General features: G+C 41.0%; 2 protein-coding genes across 4 annotated transcripts in view; one reads left to right on the top strand and one right to left on the bottom strand.

The window, feature by feature from the left end:
• Positions 1-2,596: 2,596 nt before the first annotated feature.
• Positions 2,597-15,434, bottom strand: LOC139633874 (voltage-dependent calcium channel gamma-6 subunit-like). 3 transcript variants are annotated; one of them, XM_071499895.1, is made up of 7 exons: positions 15,316-15,434; positions 11,456-12,245; positions 9,708-9,818; positions 9,378-9,486; positions 6,677-6,751; positions 4,750-4,887; positions 2,597-4,626 (listed from the first exon to the last, which is right to left on the bottom strand). In XM_071499895.1, the coding sequence occupies exons 2-7, from the start codon at positions 11,663-11,665 to the stop codon at positions 4,406-4,408; spliced, it is 864 nt and encodes a 287-aa protein (XP_071355996.1). In that variant the 5' UTR covers positions 11,666-12,245; positions 15,316-15,434; the 3' UTR covers positions 2,597-4,405. The 3 variants fall into 3 exon arrangements, with proteins under 3 accessions (XP_071355996.1, XP_071355995.1, XP_071355997.1); XM_071499894.1 differs by having other exon boundaries at positions 14,848-15,362; XM_071499896.1 differs by lacking the exon at positions 15,316-15,434 and having other exon boundaries at positions 11,456-14,841.
• Positions 15,435-16,185: 751 nt separating this feature from the next.
• The window catches only part of LOC139633607 (uncharacterized), a 30,207-nt gene continuing 24,504 nt past the window's right edge, over positions 16,186-21,888 (top strand). Inside the window, exons 1-2 of the mRNA XM_071499374.1 lie at positions 16,186-16,807; positions 16,997-17,062. The gene's annotated coding sequence lies outside the window, so the exon portion shown is untranslated. The remainder of the gene's footprint in view (positions 16,808-16,996; positions 17,063-21,888) is intronic.

Here is a 21,888-nt window from a genome sequence, read left to right as displayed (position 1 = left end):
GAGCAGGATCACAAGAACTGAACCAGCAGTCAGAAGAGGGGGGTCAAAAAAGGACTGGAACCACAAGTCAGAGAAATCCGAACTCTCAAAAAGCCTTCGTATCACTGTTGTAGCTCTTCCCCGTTTAATTCAGTGATCTACCTCCATCCTAAAGTTCACCAGAGACACTAACATGGTTGATTGATTTATAAGAACCAACGCAAGAGGATTCAACTCTGCCAAGATCACTGGGATGTCATGTGATGACACCGCCACATGCCCATACTTCACCTTCCCTGTTGCCTTCAGATGCCGTCGTGGATATCAGCATCATGACTTAAGTGTTCAGTAAGAAGGGCCACGCTGGTGGCGCAGCAGTCGAAGTATGCACTGTATCATGTGACGGCATGTAACATGCAACTGCCACATCCTGAGTTCAAATTTAGCCAGGACCTTTGTTGTACGTTGTATCTCTCTTTCCCCACACTTTACTTTCCCTGCTGCTCTTTACTATTTACTGCCGACAGTTAAAACATAAAAAAGGCAGGCAACACAAGAAGAAAACTGAAATTTTCTATGATCGTGAAGGAGTTGAGATGTGATTTTTATACAGGCAGAGAGTGTGGTGTATGACCACTGATGAACACTTGTATATTTTTTCATCATAGGTTGAATTAAATGGATTTATAACTTACTAACTTTGTGTAACAATCATAACATTAAAATTATATGTTGCTACATATAATTCATATTTTTCTACACAGTAAGCAGTAGGTGTAGTATTTCAGATTTTTAGTCACAGTCTGACACTGGTCTGGTATAACACATAGTGTGTTCACACCTGTTTTATTTTCTTAATAGAGACATATTTTACATGGTTGTATTGGCTAAAACCGAATGCAGAAGGTCTCTGCCAGCACATAAAAACTTGTGAAAAGATGACATCACAGTCTACCACACCATCACCCACCACCTGCTACTGTTTGATTATCATCTGATGAAGATTCAGTGTCACACCTGCCACCTGCACTCTATATAATACCCCCTTTAACAAGCAGCAACATGAAGACAGGAGGGAGGTGAGATTGTTACCTTACCTAAGATGGCATCTGGTTGAATCCTCACTTAATCATCACAAAATACACTTTGATCATTCAAAAGCATTGAATGTCTCAATCTTAAAATTAAAATATTTATAACACCTGTGCAGAGATTATAGTGTGTTTAAATTTGGTTTATTATTACTTAGACCTGACATGCTGATAATTTCCTCCAAATACAAAGAGTTACCTTTCAGAAGGGAACAGGATCATGGCTGGAATCAAATCCAGTCAAGTGCAGTAACCATTTTATCTTGGGTAGGGCTACACATTTTTCATATGTGTGTTGTCATACTTGAATGTTCTTGTTAAAGGCTTCAGCTAAGTGGCACGTCAGCTTGGCCAAATGCAGCTCAGATGTTATGTCACATGGGCTGACAAGGAACTCATTCATTGGACAAAATCATATCAATCACTACGATGATACTGTAGCATGAGGAAGGTGTCAAATTCATTCTGCAGCAGGACGGGTCCAAACATACGGCAGGTTCTCCAAGATGCTGGAACAACGTACCTGCCAAGAATCTGAAAAACTGTGTGCAGGTGAACTGAGAAGAACTGGTGCTATTTTTAAAGGCAAATGGTGATCACAGCAAATATTCATCAGTTTGTTTTTTAATTACCACACGTTGTATGTGTTAATTAGGTTAATTAAAGGTTCCATATAGTATAAAGGTAGATGTCCATGTGATTATAAAGCAGATCTAGGTTCTATATTAATTCTGTGAAAGTATCAAAGCCTCAGGCCACAGAGAAATGCACACAGCCTGTATTCAGAAACTGAGCCTTAAAACCAGCCGTCAGGACTTCTGGAACTTTGTGATGTCACAACAAAGCACCCACCAGCCACGCCCCAAGCCCCGTCCACCTGGATCCATCATTAAACTTTGCAGGATTTGGTTTCTCTTATTGTTTATCTGATATATGTTTATTTGATAACCTACAACAGCAACAGTCAGCCAATGAGAAGAGAGGTTCAGAGCCTCTCTTCTGATTGGTTCACCGACCTGTTGATGCCAGAGCTCCAGATGCTTTTTGGTTCTTAAAATCACAAAAATATCTTGTTATGGATATCAACACTTCAAATAAAACACAGGAAAAGTGTGAAATATAGGATCTTTAATAAATAGAAATGATTCAGGGCATATTTGTTAAATTGTCCTCAGTTTACTTTTACTGCCTTAAACCTTTGTACTGCTCTGTATGTCAGATCTGCAAATGGACTTCATATCTTGTGTTGTTTTAGAATAATTCAGTTGAAGAGATTTGAGCATATTTCAATAATAAATAATTCAAAATAATGACTATAGTTCTGAAAAGGTGTAATAGTTTATTATACTTCTGTATCATTCATATGCAGCATTTAGAACCAATGTACAGAAGCCCAAAGAGGACATACCAAATATGCAGCTAGTCAGTGGGATGGTTCATAAAAGCAGCTTTTGAGGAGGTGGTGACTGTAAGCTGAGAACGTGTTGAGAGTGCAGAATAAGAGAGAAATGGAACCTGAGAGAGGATGACATTAAATATTCATGTCATGTTTAATAATAAAATGAAGTCATTCATACTCAATCAATTCAGTTCAAAAAAGTTGCAGAGACGGTTCACCGCCCATTCAGGCACAGAGAAGCACTTTGTTCTGGCACAAATCATCGGAGGAAAAACACTGAAGGTACAAACATGGCAGCGTCTCACACTTTTAGCTCATTAAACACAGTAGCTTCTACTCCACTATCAGTTTTTACAGTGTTTGAGGCATATGTGCCTGTCGAACACTTGATAAAGTTATTACCTTACACTCCATTTAAAATATTAAACATATATTCTTCTCACAATGTATGTAGTAGCCTACTTCCTATGTAACGCTTGTGTATTATAATGATAAAAAGACTGATAAAAAGTTGTGTTTACAATTATGCTTTTAAGCAGACAGATAAAAAATATATAGGGTGAAATAAATGAAAATGACGTATTGCTAATTAAAGTCTATCTCAATGTTAACTGATGCTCAACAAAACATCCAACATAGACATTAAAAAGGCAGCACTGCAGAAGAGAAGGCACTGGAGGACAAACGTAATATCGCTTTTTTCACATATCACTTAGAATGAACTGGTTTTAAAATGAGGTTCTGAGATTGGAGGACAATAAACTGTTCATTTGGTGTAAGTTTTATTTTGGTGGGTGTTAATGGTCGTCTTGTTGTGTGAACAGACAGGGGCTGTTTTTTAGTAGGCTAATGCCACAACAAATGTCTCATTTGAAAATCTAAAACTTTGGCTATTTTAACCACTGTTACCACATTCAGATTAATGAGCTAATGCTTTAAATTATCCATATGAAAGTTAATGTACTCTTTAAATAGGGGTAGCTAAAGTAACTAGCCAACATTGAATATTGATTTTTTTTTTACATGGTTCATATCATTCTGATTAGCTGAATGCTAACATGCTATCTAGGCTTACACCAAATTAAGATAACATCAAAACTGTTGACTTAAGTATTGTTTGACAATAAGTTCATAACAAAGAGGTGGAATTGCTAGTATTAAAAACATTAGTTAGCATTATGCAAAGGTCTTGTGGTTTTATTGAACAAACAGTAAACAGTAAATTGCCTCCAAACCCTGCAGGATATTTAGTAAGACAATACAGGACTGTTTCCCAAACATGTTTAAGCATTAAGATTACCAAATTTGATAACACTAAAAGGTATAGTTTGCTATAATATGGTGTTGGAGGTTTTAGCACCAAGCTAGCTCCATGTTGGCTAACAGGATGAACATCAGGGTCATAAATCAAAGAACAAACGTCTCAAATTGACTTTTACATGTATAGTGTGCAAAATCACCTTCTTGGCAGTGAAGTTAACAAGACAAAGAGGATGTTTTACACTTAACAACTAGAAGGGCACTTAGAGATCACAGAACTCCATCAAGGCCAGTGTCAAGCAACATACACCAGACGTCAGAGAAATTTAAATTGAATTCATAATAAATAATCCGGATCTGCATCAAAATTTAATGGGTTCTTCCCTGGCCGGTGCCCCATCCGTCCACCAAGTTCAGCGCAAATTAGTCAAGTACTTTCAGCATAATCCTGCTGAGAGGTGAAAACATAACATCCTTCACAGCGAAAATAATATTATTGTGAAAAGTGAATATTCTTTCTTTGGTAAGTACGTAACAGTACTAGAGCATGGGACCTTCGAGCGATCCATTGAAAAAGAATTTTGCACATGCATGACTCCATTACATACTCTGAAAAGGCAATCTGTTTGCTAAGACATCTTAGGGAAGCTTAAAGTGCAACACCCCCTCCGGGCCACTAGCTGCTGTTGTCCTTCTGAGGGAGACACCTCTGCCAGGGGCTGTAGGGCAGCACCAGCAGCACGAAGAGGATCCCACCGACGATGAGGACGGCCCCCGCGCAGCCGATACACGACACCGACCAGGACAGCTCATGGTGGAGAGGAACCGTGTGGTCGCTGGCCAGCAAAGCCAGGACTGACTGATGGAAAACCACGAGACAGAGAAGCACCAGGATACCTGTAGAGGAAACAGCAGAGACAGGTTAGAGAGGTTATCTCCACTTTGTGTACTTCGATTCGTTTCTACATTTATTTTGAGATTATGGGAAAGGTTTGTGACTGTGTTGCTGTCTTCACTGACCTGACAGGATGAAGCAGACTGACGCTGGCTTGAGGAAGAACAGGATTTCTTTACTGAGGGACATGGTGATGCATATAGCTCCCATCACCATCAGGAAAAGGCTGAACATGGCCAACATGGCTGCCGCTACGTTCAGATCTGCACAGGTAAGGAGGACAGTGCTGTTTTCATAAACTCTGTCAGAGTAATCAGAATAATAGAAACTGCTTTTGTTTTTTAACTAATGAGGTGAAATCAATCTTATTAATTTACTTGTGTTTAACAAGGACAGATGTATGTAACACTATTTCATATGTTGAACACGGAACAGACGCTAAAATTAATACACGCTATTTCCATCCAAAACCTGCCATGAAGCTGTTTCACAAAAGTGACTTGCAATAATGAAATAATTGTTACTAATCAATTGCAGATAAATTCTTACAGGAGTGATGCAGGAGTTTTTTATTAGTCAAATGTGTCCAAATGAGTGAGAGAAAATCAGCTCATGTTGCACTCAACAGCTTGTATGTTGCAAAGCTGGTGAAAGAATTTGGCTTTGAGAGAAACTGTAGAGTCACAGATTTGCAGCAGCTTTGAATGTGGCTCAAAATTTGAATTGAACAGGAAGTTGCACCAAATACGCTGCTGAAGGTGTGTTCAGTTTCCTTTCAACAAAGTAAATTTTGGAGGCAGCACAACTGCATAAAAGGCCATGGAAAGATGTGAGCGGATGTCAGGTCAAGTTGATCTGGGTAGTACAAATTAAAGCAAAGAAAATCTTTGAAAATGTTTGTGCTTCAGTAAGAACCCATGTTTTTATCATGACTGTAAGATTAAGGTAGCAAAATGCAAAATACTTGGGCCACTTTCTTAAGTTTCTTCTGGCCCAGTATACACCCTGGTTCCATGGCCCCAGTCTGGCCCATATACAGCATGGTTGTCAAATGCTTCTTCCATATTAGGACCAATTCTGAGGCAGCACACAAAAAAACTTCTGACTGTGAGCCAACAATAGAGGATAAAAGCCAGAGTTTGCTCAGATGTGGCAGTTTATGGGCCAGACTTGGGCCAAGAAACCAGGATTATGTTGGGCTAGAAGGTGCAGAGACCAAATGGAAAAAAAGGTGAGTGGTTGAGGGAAAAGAGCAGAACACTTCTGAAAACGTTAAACACTAAATCAGAATTAGACTTTTTATACAAAGACACAAAAAGACACCCTCCACACACTCATGGTTCAGTGCATAGGTTAATAGCTGCGTAGTAAGTTTCTATTTCCTGTTTGCAGGGAGCATACATTTGGTCTCTATCAATCAAATGTGCACAAATAAGCTGCATAAAAACTTTGCTTTAGCATCTGTGGCATCATCATTCCAGTGATAGAATTATTTTCAAGCAAAAGAAGATTTATACTAATTATTGATGCAAGATATATGTAATTTATTTTACAGTACAAAAGCAAGCAAGCTACCTAATACATTATTTTATACACTCATGACTGTATTTATTAAATGGCTGCACTGAAGCCTACAGCGTGACAGTGAGCAAACAATGAGATTTGAATGTATGTCTGTCTCCGTATGGCACCGTGTGATCTCAGCACATTATGGAGCTGCCAGCAAAATGAGAGGTTAGACGGCAGCTCGGAGACACTTGAACGTTGCGTGGGCGGAATAGATTTCAAACACTCACAGAGCAGACAATGGCCAACCTGAGAGAGCATGGTGAGGAGGTGAAGGGAGACAGGACAGAAAAAGACTGGGATGGATTGTGGGAGAGAAGGGCGAGAGGAGAAGAGGTGGGAGAGAGATGACAGACAGAGGACTGAAGAATAAAGGGAGAGCGGGAGAAGAGGAGGATGAAGGGGCAAAGAAAGGAGGGAGTGGGCGGACGAGGTGGGACAGCAGCTGAGAGAGGCCAAGAGAGCCGAAAGAGGTGCATGACTCACTCTTCTGCGTTGTCTTCTGAAACATCACAGCGTTTTCCCCCGTGGTGAAGAACTTGAAGTAGGTGCAGTTTGATTCTGCAAGAGGAGAAACAGCCGCTGTAAATGACACGGACGTAAACACTGACAGCTAATCTGCTTTAGCTGCAGACAATCCTGATGAACATCTTATTGAAATTCAAGGAGCCACATCTCTCTCAGCCCCTGTACACTTTAGCTTCAATTATTCTCCATCAAACATAATCAGCCGTGAGCGTCAATGACAAGCTGAAGGTGACAATGCGATGCTTCCTGCACAATTAGTATTCTGCCGTCCTGATGATGCGTTACAGTAATTAGAGTTTGGCCGTCAAATAGAACGTGACACCTCTATCTGTTCCCTCGCACATTTGAGCAAAACACGCACACACATCACTCTTAATTAGCGTGATCAAAGCCACATCCTCAAAGTGTCGTCCCCGCAGCTCAACGAAATTTAAATCCACTTTACAAATGGAGAAGGACAGTGAACTTTTCTCTCACTGGTCACTGAGCATGTGCGAACCTTCATCCCTTAAGGAAAACATGGTTCACGCTGTCACAGGTTTCTGACTCGTAAAGAAACACAACATGGATCACTACCTCACCTTTAACTGCCATGTACTGTCATGATTATTTATGCACTGTATCACTTCACTGAATCTCTGAATGTCACTGAATGTCTTTTTTGTAAAAGTGTTTACATTATATTTTACATTTTTATATTTTTATATCTTTTCATACCTTGCCTTTTTGCACTGTGGGCCCGAGAGGGCTGTAATTTCAGTTGTGCTGTATGTCCCGTATGTGTAGCATAATTGATAATAAAGCTGACTTTGACTTTGACTTTGACTTTGAAAAGTCAGAGACCACTTTGTACATAATAGATCTCAAAAATCAGCATTTAAAATCTATTTGGGATGTAGCAGTAATGAAAAGTTACAATATGTAAGGTTTTGCACTTACATTACTGCAGGAATAAGTCCTAGAACCCATAAATTAGTTAGTACTTTTGCACCTCTGGTTCCCTCAGAACTGGGTTGTCCCACAAAAAAACATAAATGCTATATATTAGATTTTGGATGAATTTTAACTTGTGTCTACAATAACATTTATAAATTAGCTGGTGTGGAATCTGAGGTTAACAGTACTGTTGCATGTTTGAACTGCGCCAACATAGAAAGGTTTGATAAAACCCTTATAATTCTGTGATGGCATTTCATTGTTGTGAGATCATTGTTGCTCATAAACATGATTTTATGCAATGATAAAATCAACAGCGTTGAATAGGCTGACATACAGTGTCTGTGGGCGACACCAGGACAGAGACAGTTAACCACAGCATGGACAGGAAACTGCCACATGGTATAATGTACATATATACTGTCCTGTAGGCTGAACAGTTTCAAATAAGAAGGTTTCCCTCACGTTGTTTAGACCAGAGTTACTCTATTATCTTTCTGTCACTTTCTATGCTCAGAAAGTCCCAGGGCGCACAACAACCTCATTACTCTCTAAACCAGTAAACCCTGTGAAACTCTCCCACTTGCTTTGATGAAAATCAAACAGGTATCCTGCCTGAAACTGATGACAAACACACACAGAGCTCTCAGAGGAATTTTCCCAGTCTCTCTCTGTTTAGTTTTTTATATGAGTCATTCTTCAAAAGCAGAGATGATACAGGTGAGTCATGGAAAAGGGAAGACTGCAAAAAGCTTTTCATACTCGAACAAAGAAAGTCTGAAGCAAATCACCCGAATCTAATTTTCAACCCATGGTCCTGCATTATTTGGAGTCCCACTCTCCAAACGAGCCCATAGGCCGTCTGTGCTGCAGGTTATTATGACCCATAGTTAGGTTTTGTTGCAAGGTGACATCTAGGGGTCGCAGTAATTGTGACAGGAGCAAAGGGAAAAGTGCGGTGATGTAGTTTATAGAGTTGACATCAGGAGGAGGTTGGGGTGGATGGATGACAACACAGCATCAACAAAACACAGGAATATGACACAGGAGAGCGGTGTTCGATTCCCATGTCAAAGAAGTAGTTTATGTTGTTTCTGTCATCCATTACCATTCATTGTTATTATTGTAACCATGACAACCAAAGTCTGGAACAGACTTATTTCAGGAGACGCTCCTATGGATCGTATCAGGGGGTTAAAGAAAATGACCTGTATGGTTGTTGAGGTTGGGGGACTGGTTGGTTATGTCCATTAGCTGTTCTTGCAGCTGTCATGAGAACCTGCACTGCAGCTTACAAGTGGAACATGAGGCTGTGCAGCCAGAGCACGTTTATATTTTTCTAAACTCGTGTAAATCACTTGTTTATTCCAGAGAAACCTGCTGTCCAGGCGCTCAGGACTTCCTAAATCCAATGATGCATCCTTCAACTTGACCCAAAAGCATAATGTGGACTCAGTCTTTCACTGTGACTATGTAACAGTGACTCAGGCAGTCAGCCAGCCAGCCTTCAAACAATGAGCCAAGCATTATTTGTCATACCAGAAAGCCAGTAGACCACTCATTCATCTTAAAAAACTTCCTCAAACTGAGCTGTCCAGTGACCAGTCAGCCAGCTGGTCTGTCAATCAGCCGCTCAAACCTCCCTCCCTCACACAGACAAGTCAGTCATCATGAAACTTAGATATCCATCCACCACCAACCAGTCTGTAAATCTCTGAATCACCTCCAGGCAGTTCAGCAGGTCCACAGCTCTCTCTCTCTGGGTCGATATCAGCCACCCACAGGGTCTTGGTGCAGCCCTTCCACAGGCCATAGTGAGCTGTCAGACATGTCTGCAAAATGGAGATCAAAGAGGTTTTTTTAAGACGAGAGCAGCAGTAATATTCTTCCTCCATCCATCACAAAGTCCAGACGCGAAACAGAGATTCATTCCTAACAGGAAATTACTGCTCGGTTGTGATTTTTGTATCCAAGTAAGACAGGTTAATAACATCTAAATGTACAGTATATGAGTGTGTGAGAGAAAATAACTCCATGTTTTATGATGTTCCACCTGATTGTTATAGAAACTCTTCGGGGGTGCCAGCTCCACCCAGAACTCTGTCCCCACCCCGAGCACCGTCAGGACTACGCCCACGATGGCCACAAAGAACGCCAGCTTGATCTGGTGACAGAGCACAAAGAAAAACACTTAAAAGTTTGCAATACTGTGCTAAAGAGTTGTTTAAAAATCTTTCTGCAATCATTTGCCTGGACTCCAGGCTGCCCCGACCGTGAAACAGGTATAACAGAATTCGTAAAGCTTATGATTCTCTTGTCATTTATCCAGTATCCAGATGTTTAGCTCAGTGGGCAGCCAATTCATATAAATATATTGTCTGCATTTCAACACATCACCACACTATCACGCCCATACAAAGTGTAACAAGTGGTTCTGATGTATTTTACTATGCTAACAAGCTAACAACCTAGCCGTGGTGTCACAAAACCTTATACGCTAACAGGCTAACAAGCTAACCATGGTGCTAAAATACCTTATACGCTAGCAGGCTAAAATTCGATGCACATCTGTAAGAGGGACCAGTACATATATGATGTTCCTAACAGTATAAGAACAGACCCGAGCCTCCTGTCAATTATATACATAACGCAACACAATGCAGAGTCAAGGTGTTGTTTGATAACCAGCCAGTTTCAGAGCTGTCTACCGGGGCTCAGTTATTTGAAGTTACACAGGGAAATGCTTGAGTACTTGCTGCATATTTTCTGTAAGTCTGCAATGAACCTGAATGAATCATAGTACAATAATGTTAAAATCACTGTCAGGGGAAATGTGAAATCAAAGAAACTGAAGGAGCTGGAAACAAAAGTTTACACAGTAGTATGCACAGTGGCTAGCTTTTTATTTCTAAGGCGTGATCGTGTGGATTTTTGTTACAACAGATTTCATACTGATTCTACATTTCACCAGCTTCTGTCCAAATAAAAACGATTAAACAAAGTTATGTCTAATTCCTTAGATCCTTTTTCTTAGGCACTTATATTAATCATGTCTGTGACGTCATTTAATGTCTCAGAGAGTTCAGTCCTTAGGGGCTAAACATTGGAAGTGGGCCATAATGTGCTGTGGTATAGAAAGAGAACAAGAGCACTATGATTAAAATAAGCTAGGAACAGATATCCCACAGTAATGTGCAGAGAGGAAGTAACCAAGTCAAAGGGGAACAATCATCTCTGCATGTTGTTTTTAAAGTCCTCAACAGATAAAATATCAACCCTTCAACAGGCAGTGGAGATGTGTGGGTGGGCTTCTCTCTTTGTGTGGACCGGTTTGAGATGATCACAGTGAGGACTTGTCTGGTCCAGGTTTGTTTGAGAGATTTGGTTTGAAGGGGAGAATTAGAGTGTGAGGAAAGGGAATGATTTATGCCACGGTGGTCCTCTGAAGTACAGAGATACAATCTGTGTATGTGTGGGCACATGTCAGAAAGTGATCCAATTTAGGAGTCTGAAGCCTCGGCTCTCTTTGAGTGATTACAACCGTGCTGGGCACCTGCAGATCACTCTTAAGCTTACATGTTATCTCCTTAATGTCAAAGAACTGCATTTGATCTCTTGCAAACACTTATTTTCTAACAGTAGAAGTCATTCATCTGCTGTGGTGGTGTGTTCCCTGCCCTGCAGACCAGCCAGATTTCCAGCCGAAGAGGCAGCTGTGTGATTGATTGGTTCCATTAGCTCCACAGTTCTTTCATGCAGCCTGAGGGAGAACACACATTCACACAATATGAAGCCAGTCACCTTTCCTTCCTGGGCCTCGCTCATTGCGTGTCCCGCTGACGTTGTCCTGCGGCGCTTGTTTCCCCCAAACGTACTGCGTCCGCTCATCAGGTTGGTCAGACCCACCGGACCCTGGGGTGGTCCCCCTGGTACAGGCCCTACCACTGTTCCTGGTGGTTGCTGGCCCAGCGTGCGGCCCTCCTCATCAGTCACAAAAAACGTAGACCACATTTTGTACAAAATGGAGAGCAACTAAGACGACCAAGTGGAATTCACCTAGGCAACCGAGTTTGCTTTGAGGAGTGACCCTCTACAGGGATGGCAAAACTCCACCAATAGAAAAATATTAAAGACAGGAACAAAAAATTGTTGTGTACTCTCAGTTTGTGCCCAAAAAGACAACAATAAAAAGCAGCATGGGACAATGTTGATGTAAAATAAAGTTGTACAAGTGTATCTGACAGAAAGGAAGTGGCAAAGCAAAGAGGTAGAAAGATAAAAACTGAAAAAAACAACTGTATAATAACAACTAACCATCAAAAGCGCAATAGAAAAAATTTAACCCAAAAAGTCTCATTGGTAATAAAAGCTAACTCTACAATGTCTCTGAAAACCTTAGCAGGAAAAGGCAGGAATCAGCCTCCTCTTGATAAAAAGCTTGGTAAAAAATGGCGGCTTGGACGACAGCTGCAAAACTGATAAATGAATCATCATGTAGAAAAGAAAATTACGAGTACGGCAGATGGATAGAAAAGTGCATCCACTGAGAGTCAATAGAGGTAGAGGTCAGGAGTGAAAGAAGGGAGGCTTCCTAGAGATGAGAGAAGAGACAGTAAAAGTCATTCGCACTGTGTAGTAATAATGGTCTGGTCTTGCACAACTTGACCTAACTTCAGTCACAGAGAAGGTCACCCAGAAAAACTGTAGGAGAATAGTTTATGAGCCAGAAAAAACAAGCCAAAATAGGCTGAAAGACTCATCACAGCTGACAGAGCCATGGAGTTGGTTGAGAATTTCCTGATGACATTAATATGATAAAATGTTGACTTAAATAGGTTTAGTTCTAGTTAGTAAAGTTTCAAGATCTCAGAGAGAACTGAGTGTGACGAAAAAAGTGGTTCTTCATGCTTAAAGAGCCAAAAGAATAAAGTCTGGACTGATGTTTCCTCTCCCCTGATATGAGAGAGGGTCAGTTACTGAGTGTCCTACAGACAATCTGAGCTAAGGTTACTGCATCAAGGATTAAGACCAGATTTAAACCAGGATAAAAATTCATCTTATCTCAGTAAGTAAAGACATATAAATGCATGTGTACTGAAAATGCATGCAGTAAGCAGACTGCTTCTAACTGGCTACACGATATATGGAGGTGTCTATAGCTCGCACTGCGATTTGATTTCAACTAGTTATAATTGCAGTCTGCGCCGGCTGGCAACATACTTCCAAAAACTATTTGAAAAACTCCACATCCCTGCAGAGGAAAAATAAGTAGATCCCACAACACTGCAACACTGTCTCCTTGAGCTTGGACACATAATGATTATTGACAAGCCCACCGGGTCCACCACCTACAATGTGGGTAAAAACCTAGATTGATCAGACGTGATTTGACCACATATACAGAAAGGCTTTTAGCTTTTAGGCTTTTAGCTTTCTGGTTTTGGAGGAATGTACTTTTACATTTACTTTTACAATGCTTTAGACAAAAGTATCTGCCAGTAATGCATCTAAATACCAGGTCTGAGTGGGACCTCCTCATTGCCAGAAAGTTTCCACAAATCCAAGTAACTGTGAACTAAAAGAAATGGTTCATCTGTAGTTTTTGCAAAGTGAAATCTAAAAATGTAACTGTGGTTTAGACAACAGAAAATTAAATGTATTTATTATCAAGGATTCAGAACTTTCCTCTGTGTGAACTTACTGTATAAAAAAAGCACAGAAGTGGAAAGGGCTTCCTCGCATCACACATTTATCTGTGGTGTCTGTTGTACTTCTTTCATTAGGACACAGAAGCAATATAAAAGCACTTAGCATAGCAGAATCACAATCACAATCTATTTTGAGATGTTATGCGACAACAAACACGTACAGAAAACCCACTATCTATTCTCAGGCGCTTTGTGAAACCTCAGTGGCACAAAGACACTCATCATGTTCAAGCCATAACCAATTATCTTTTCCGAGAAGCTCTGCCATGGAGAAGTCACGCAGATACGCTGCCGATGAATTGAATCTTAAAACCCTTTGTGTCTGTTGGGCGAGTGAAGCAGCTGTCCTGCCACGTACCACCGGGATGTGGTGACAACAGACATGACATGCAGCCCTCTCTCTTGTTAGCAAAAAATGAAAGACATCCCCTGGGGAGAACTCATAACTTCACTTCCACATCAGCGTCTGTCTTGTTAACAAGCTAACGAGCTGGAGGGAGCAAGTTTGGGCTCATTTTAGAGAGAAATTATCCAACAACTGAAAAATTACCTTATATTTTATTGTTAATTCACATTGTATTAGCAAATCCAAACAATTCACTCTGCTTTTTTGAGGTATTAAAGGTACTTCATGCAAGTATTGAAGAAGGCCCGGTGTCAGATGTTTCCAAACATCATTCCCAATGATCAACCAGATGCTTCATGTACAATATATTCTATGCAGCATCAGTTTTAAGAACATTTATGAACCTTGAGACAGACATTCAAGTCTGTATTTTCTGATGGATTTGTCCTAAATACTGCATCATTTTTATATATAACCTTTTTATCTGGTCAGTTCTTTAGAATAAAATCATGTTTGGAGGAAATCAGCTGTTTGAGGAACCACTGATTAGAGGTTTATTACTTGAAAATATCCGAATAAATAATATGTATGTTGCAGTTGCAATTAGGTTTGATGAAAGATTTCCCATTTTAACGGTTCATGATCGATTAGTTTTGAATGGTTGCACCACATCCATTTTTCATCATGGTTCATTAGGTACATGTCACTTCAAACACTGAGCACAGTAAAAAGTCTGAGTCCCTGGTTTGTGCCAGCACTGATGCTTCAGGTAGCAGCGGTGCACCTGTAGCAGCAGCACCAGACAGGTGGATAATGAGGGAGCAGGTAGGCATGCAGCGTCTTGCTCAGAGGCTCTTTGCACACATCACACGTCGGCTTCAAACCTGCAGCTTTTCTGTTACGTTTGAGTGAAATTTGAAAAATCATGCTGCTCAGACAAGTGCAGTACAGATACAGATACTATAATTATTTAAATTGGTCATTATGGGCTTATATAGATAAAACAACAGCAAAGAAAACTACAGCAACAAAACCTGTTGCACCAGAGCAGGTTAGTTGGTTTAAAACACGATGTTAGTGATGGAAAAAAAAATCAGCTTTTAAGAGCAATAAAATAGAGGAAACTCTGTTGTCCTTACTCATCAAAACTGACTGCGGCTCTCCTTATAAGGCATCCAATTGGACACACTGGAAAAGTGGCATTGAAGCATGAGGAAGAAACTCATTACAGCAGCTGTGACCAGCGACAAGCCCTCTTTAACAAGTTCACTCTCTTAAAATATCCTTGCTACTGTCTCCAAAAATAAGCCGTCATGGAGTCAGCACCGCGAAGAAAGTTCCTGTGTTATATCACACAAACAGCAAACTCCACTCCATAAACACTCTGTCAGGGGAACGTTTGAGGAACAGGCCAGTTCAGCGTTACACCCCCAACACCAATCAGCCAAACCTCCCCCCACACAGTTCAGCAGCCAGAGAAATATCAAGCTGAAATTAGACACATTAGTTTTATTTTGTCACTCTTTAACACGTGCTGTACGCAGGCTCCTCGACCGCTCGCCGCCGCTTCACAAATATCACAATAATGATATTAACAAGTTGCTGACCTGGTTTTTGTGTGTGTGGTTCTGCTCGGAGTGACGGAGGGCGAGGTGAGGCGAGGGAGTGAACGAGGGACAGAGAGAGAGAGAGAGGTGGATGGAGCGAGGGAGGGGAAAAGGGGGTGGAGGTCGAAGTAGCTCAATGTCCTAAGTGTGTGTGTGTGTGTTTGTGTGTGTGTGTGTGTGTGTGTGGAGGTGGACGTGAGAAAGTGCATCAGCTAAATGCCCACATGTGCGTGTGTGTGTATACGTTTGTGTACATTGCATGTGTATAGTGGTGTGTGTACCTGTGCACACATAAATATAGGGTTGCAGGTTACATATCTCTGCGTATGTGTGTGTGTGTATGTGTGTGTGTGTGTGTGTGTGTGTGTCTGTGTGTCTATGTGTGTGTGTGTGTGTGTGTGTGTGTGTGTGCATGTGTGTCAGTCAGAATGCATATGCAGGCCTGCGTATTAGCTTGCAGGCCCCTTGTGTATATGTGTGTTTCATGAGCCAAATGCCTAAATGTGTGTGTGTGTGTGTGTGTGTGTGTGTGTGTGTGTTATGCAGTCACACTGTAGCTTCTGTAAGTGAATCTGTTTGTTTACGATAGTGTGGGCAGCTCTGCTGGACCAGTGTCTCAGCTTTAAAATGTTCTTGTGTGAAAATGTATCACACACACACACACACACACACACATACACTCACACACGCGTACACACACAACCCCATCTCCTCAACTGCGTGTGTGTGTGTGTGTACGTGCACGTTATGCCTCCTCTATCTATTTTTGCCCCCCACCTGTTAATGACATTAAAGCCGACCCGGGGGTAAGAGCCGCAGCCGGGGGCTGGTGTCAGCTCGACCCTGGCTGGGAGGCTCATGTCTGCGGCCGCCACTACGATCGCGCTGATTGAAGAGGGAATTGTTGATTCAACACCTCGAAAACAAGTAACGCTGCTGGTTGGCTGTTGTTTAGATTACATTGTCGGATGCTGGAGCCGTGCGACCAGACAGTGAAACCATGACACCCCCAGCAGTTTATCCACCATGTGTTTGTTCTTTAACAAATGTGTTTAAAGTTAATCTGATTTAAAATATTCATGGTTGTGTTCTCTAATGTGCATTGCATCCACAGTAATGGATGCTTTATGAAAAACAAGAATTGCTGTGGATTTTGTTTCAAGAAAGACAAGTTTTTGTTGCGTTGAAACTGCACCATTTGGATAAGTCATTGTGAACCACTCCTTAGGCTGAAAAAAGTGCATGGATTTGCCAATGAGACAAGCTGGACCTTCCCCATATCAAGAATTAATCAAGAAAATACGAACCTTCAGCGTCTGTTAGAGATTAACAGTCACCTGGACCCATTCCCGTGCAACCCTGACCCAGAAAGGCTGAGTGATTTTTGCCAACTGGGATATTTGCATTTCCCCTGTTACACAATAAGACGTTAGAGCTGTGGCAAAGAAGAAAGGAGGAGGGTGAAGTCAGAGGAGGACTCAGACTTTAACAGGTTCGTGCACAGTCAGGTTCAGACTCATTATCACCAACAGCCTTCAATAGAAGCGTCTGCACCTCAGTTAGCAACCGCTAATGTGTTTCTATTCACACCCACTGTATCTAAAAACCACTTCACTCAACTAGACTCAACTGACCATAGACTGTATATAAAGGTGGACTAATGTTTTGTGATGTCACATAGGTTTCTGAAGAGCGCTGCACCGCCGCTGCCGCCATCTTGGTAGAGCCTGACTCCGCCTACTGCCAGGTAATCCAGAAATGGGCAAAGTGAGGTGTGTCTGGAGCTGAGACTTCAGTGCATGTTTAATAACTCTGACAAGCTTATGCTAATGTTAGCATCATTAGCACAGCTGGATGTCCGGGCGTCTTGCTCGGGGGTTAACCCGAGGTTAATTTATTTGCTGGCTAATTAGCTAGTTAGCAAGCCAGCCAGGTATGGTGAATGCAGACACAGATACCTGCTAATTACAAATAACTAAAATAAAACTAGAATTTCTCTCACCTCAAAATACAGGAGCACAGACTTCCTTGTGTTGTGTCAAATAACTGCACAAGACATAATATTTGTCCAAAAAAAAACCTCCAAAAGCCGCAGAGACAACAAATCCAACCCAGAGGTCACAGTGACTCTGGCTGAGGTGACGTCTAGCAGCAGCCACGCTCTCAGTTGTGCATTCTTTTAAACCTTAAAATAATAAAATCAAAAACAAAAAAAAAATAAATAAAATGTAAACAGGAGAGATGTATGAAATTCACCCTTGTGCAGTTGTCATGAAGGAGGAAATTAGCTATAGAGACTAAAAGTGTTTGTACCAGGCTGTAACCATGTTTATTTCTGCTGTGGTAAAGTTGGACAGACTCTAATGGACATTCGAGGAACTGCAGTTTTTGTTTTCTGTGTTGGCTTCTTGTTTTTAGCCTCGGAGGTTCCAGCTTGGGCCTGCACAAAAACTCACCTAGCAACATTATCATATCTCAGTTTTTCACACATATGTTGATATGATATGTTACCATTACATACTGTATTTTGTAAACCAGAGAGATTAAATTTCAAATGTTAAATGCTTAGTTTATTAGTTTATCTCTGTCCCAGTTCCTTATTAAATGAATGCCAGGGATCCTTCTGAAATATTTTGCTTATATATAAAACACAAATATTTGCTGATACTGCATGTTGTTATCTGATTTTTTTTATTCCAATCTGTATTCATATTGATTAAGTCTGGTTCTGGTAATTTAGTGACACGATCCATAAATAAAACACTATCAAGCTGTTGAATTTGAGCAGTGCTGCTCTCAACAGTCATATCCAACAACCAGAAAATGTCCCTTTCGCTAGAAGGATCAGCTCTGCAAAGTCAATAATGTTTCCATCCGTATGATCAGAGGGTCAGCAGCTGCCTGGTCCTCCTGCAGCCTGAGAGACAGAGAGAACACTGCAGTCAGATGTGCCCTGCATTGTGATAAACACTGTGTGTGCAACCAAGGTCAGACAGACAGAGACGGAGGACTGAATGTGAGGGGGTGAAAGATTAAGGGAAAGACAAGAAGAACCGAGAGGAAACAGAAGAAGCAAGGGAGTGATGGACGGGGAGACAGGCCGGCCACAGACAGTTACCTCACCGCTCAGCCAGAGCAGCCAAATTAAAATGCACAGCGTGCTGAGGTGGACGGCGGAGGCTGACGTGGAGCAGTTCAGAGTCATCAGCTGATTACATGGGTTTTTTAGCAGTAGTAAGTTAACCCCGAAGCCACCAGGAAAAACTGGTTTAACACAAGTTTACGCTTAATGAAGAGGTGTACCGCTGAGACAGATCTTTCAAATACGTTACGTGTAAAAATATATTTCATTTGATCATTTTTTGTTGCTGAGATCCACTTTAATGCACCAACAGCAGAACACAATGTGAAAGCAAGAAAAAGTTGCAGATTTATTTATTTATTGGCTTTTCTGTACTACAGTGATGTTTTATTGCTACTTCACTAAACCTCCGAAGTCGTTAAAAGTCTCCAAAAAGTACAGCGTGGTTCAGTTGCTTCCCTTTTTTTATTTGAGCCATTATTCATACAGGAAAAGGTGACTTCACACCAGACTTAATAGTGTTCTGCTAGTGGCTTCCTGCAGCAACTCAACCATGGGCTGCTTCGTTCAAGGACAATTTCAAGGAAAGACAGCATTACTTATTCACTTTCTATTCCCATGTGCCAGTGACCTTCTGATGTGCTGACTCCTTATCAGCACAATATTAGTTTCCAATAAACGTAGGAGTAAAGTAAATGTAGTCATGTATCTTTAATGGAAAACTGCAGTCCTACATCTGCATGTGTATTTGTCCCCGGTGCAGTAGAGAGCCCTGGCCATAAGATGGCACTACTTGGCAGGGAGGCATGCAGGGAGGGAGGGGTGGAGGGTGCGATACTGAGCTGCCCTGATCCGTCAGACATGCAGAGAGTCAGGACCCTGAACCCTGAACTTGTGTGTTGCAGTGAGGTCTGATGAGATTACAACAACACAAAGGGGTAATAGGATTCATTAGGATGTACGAGGTGGCGAGGATGATGCACACGTCCAGGTTCATGTTTACAGACCGTGAAACTGCTCCGGTGATATTCTCCTCACATCTTGACACATACGCTCTGTGGAGGATGGACGGTGGATTCAGATCAGTTTAGCAAAATAAAAAACTGTCAATTAAAAGTGCTTTGCATAAGGTGAAGAAATGCCTTAGAACAACATTTAAAAGGACAAGGAAGAGGAAAATACTTCCAGACAAAAGATTCATACTCCAAGAGAAAATCGATCAAAGTAAAACAGATTTAATACTTTCAGATGATGCATTATGAGAAATTAAATTTGAACGCTGCAGGAATGGGTCCTAAAACCAGGAAATAAGTTTAGCGCCTTCAGTTAGTTCCCTTATTCTGAAGTTTTGGTTAGATGCCTGTGGTTAACACAAACTCAAGACCTTTTTATATTCTATTCTACAACCTAAAATACATCAGTCAAGACCCCACTCATTATTTTTGATGTCTTTATGTGTCTTATAAAAGGCAGTTGGTAACAAGTGTCTACATGAGACTATTAAACATCATCAGACTAAACAAAAACTGATCTACTCGCCGATCCACCTTTACAGCCTCATTGTGTTTATACTCACACTCTTACAAACTGTTACTAACTTTCTAAGAGAAAAGGTTTTTGTAGAGGAGGTCAGAGCTGAATCAAACTACAAGTTGGAAGCAATTGTGTTTGGTCTTCAAAAATAAAAGAAATTTTTAAAAAAAGTGATGTTCACTTGTGAAGATTATCTTGCTGAGCAAAACACAAAAGTATCATCAACATTATCAAACAACAGTATCTACACACAGAGGTTATTTTCTACAATGATCAAAAGGCCAATGTAAAATCCCATCAGCTTTTTGTTGACAGGACTGGGGTCTACAGATATACGTCGCCCCTTCATCACTGGGCACACATTGCTCTCATGTGAACTCAGCCAGCACATTAGCCATTAGCTAAAACATTAGCATATCCAATAAGCACAATGTAGAAACAGGCAGATAACCATGTATATAACCTTGTTTATAGGGGGAATTCAAACTCTGAGTCTTCACTTAATCCAAATGTTCATGAACATACTATACAGCATCATAACTTCACCATCCTCCGTAGAACCTGCATGGTGCTCCGCTTCACGTGGTAATGTGTAGAGTGTAACTAATAATAATGACCTGATTCCACTGTAACACAAGAATATTGGTTCCGCTATGGAAATATTAGACAGGTCCTTTCAGATACACTGTGTGTTCTTAATTATGTTTTTGTCTTGTATTAAATGTTAATTATTCTTATATTTAACTCAAAACTATTAAATGAACTTTTTCCGCAGACATAAGATCATTATGTTACCGTGGTGGGAGCAGTGTTTCCCGTAGTCGCATTACTGAAGCTATTTTCTTCTGCCTTTATGATTGAATTAAGGCAGTGTCTGATGCAGAGACAGATAAGGAGATTAACATCAAAGGACAGAGCTGGAGAAAAGAGGAGAGATATAAAAAAGTCTGCAAAGCCGAAAAGAGGAGTTTTTTTAAGAAACAAATAGAGATGATGGCAGCCTGCTGGTGTTTCTAATCAAGCTCACCTGTTCCTCCTAATTCCTCCTCTCAGTGTGTGACTCATAATGTACAGATGTAGACAGATGCAGGCAAACAGAGACAGACTTTTCTGAACACTGCGTTTCTTTTGTTCTTCATTCTCCATTTGTGACCTTGTTATCCATCCGCTCCACTCCATCCATCTGCTGCTCCCTTCAATCTTCACCTGTTATTGTGTAATAGACAATTAGGTATAATCATCTGTCTGCGTCAGCGATGACCTGTAGGTCACGGTCCACATCGTCATATGTAAATACTGATTCATTTCCTTGATGATGTGTTGTGGTAATTATGGCCGAACGAAACTCAGAACAAAAGGATTGTCGTGTTTTTTCTGTGTGTGCCATTGATTTTATTTTTTTCTCTACTGAAATCTCACTAAACACACGGCAGAGACAAAGTTTTCAAAGTGTGGTGAATCATCAAGTTTTCTCTAGAATGTGGGGAACACAAAGCCTCACCCCACCCCACCTGCTTTCATCGTGAGTACCAGCCCGTCAATGGGCTTGAAGACCTTTGAAGTAACTTTTGAATGATGGAAAACGTAGACTATATCCAAAGACATTGAAGAGAACTAACAATTTATTTATTTAATTTAATTAATTCAACAAGGTGAACAGAGCTGGATTGTGCAAAAGAATCCGGAGGTATACCCGATTGTGCGTTGACTTTCCAGGTGGTTTCCTGATTTGTTTACACAAACAGGGTGAAGACAGGCCGAGGACTGAGGGTTGAAAGTTGAGAGTGTTGAGCACTTGCGAGCCCGTAGCGTTGGTCGAGCTTGTGCTTGTCCCAGCCCTGAGCTACCACGACCACATTTGTGCAGAGGAAGTAGAATTGCTCCCTCGCTATGATACTTCTCCACTCGTGGATACTGTTATATTTATAGAAAAGAGTCCAGTGGATTTTACATTGTTA

This window comes from Trachinotus anak, unplaced genomic scaffold (genome assembly GCF_046630095.1).
Source record: "Trachinotus anak isolate AG129_WGS33_773 ecotype Australia unplaced genomic scaffold, CSIRO_AGI_Tana_v1 ptg000016l, whole genome shotgun sequence".
Taxonomy (NCBI): domain Eukaryota; kingdom Metazoa; phylum Chordata; class Actinopteri; order Carangiformes; family Carangidae; genus Trachinotus; species Trachinotus anak.
The sequence above is the reverse complement of the archived record's forward strand: the minus strand, read 5'-3'. Positions and strand labels throughout refer to the sequence as shown.

Coding starts and splice junctions, on each gene's coding strand:
- LOC139633874 (XM_071499895.1), bottom strand. CDS start 11,665: ATGTGGTCTACGTTTTTTGTGACTGATGAGGAGGGCCGCACGCTGGGC. Junction 9,819..11,455: donor GCGAGGCCCAGGAAGGAAAG/GTGACTGGCTTC, acceptor CTCTGTCACCAG/ATCAAGCTGGCGTTCTTTGT. Junction 6,752..9,377: donor ACCTGCTGAACTGCCTGGAG/GTGATTCAGAGA, acceptor CTCCTCTTGCAG/AATCAAACTGCACCTACTTC.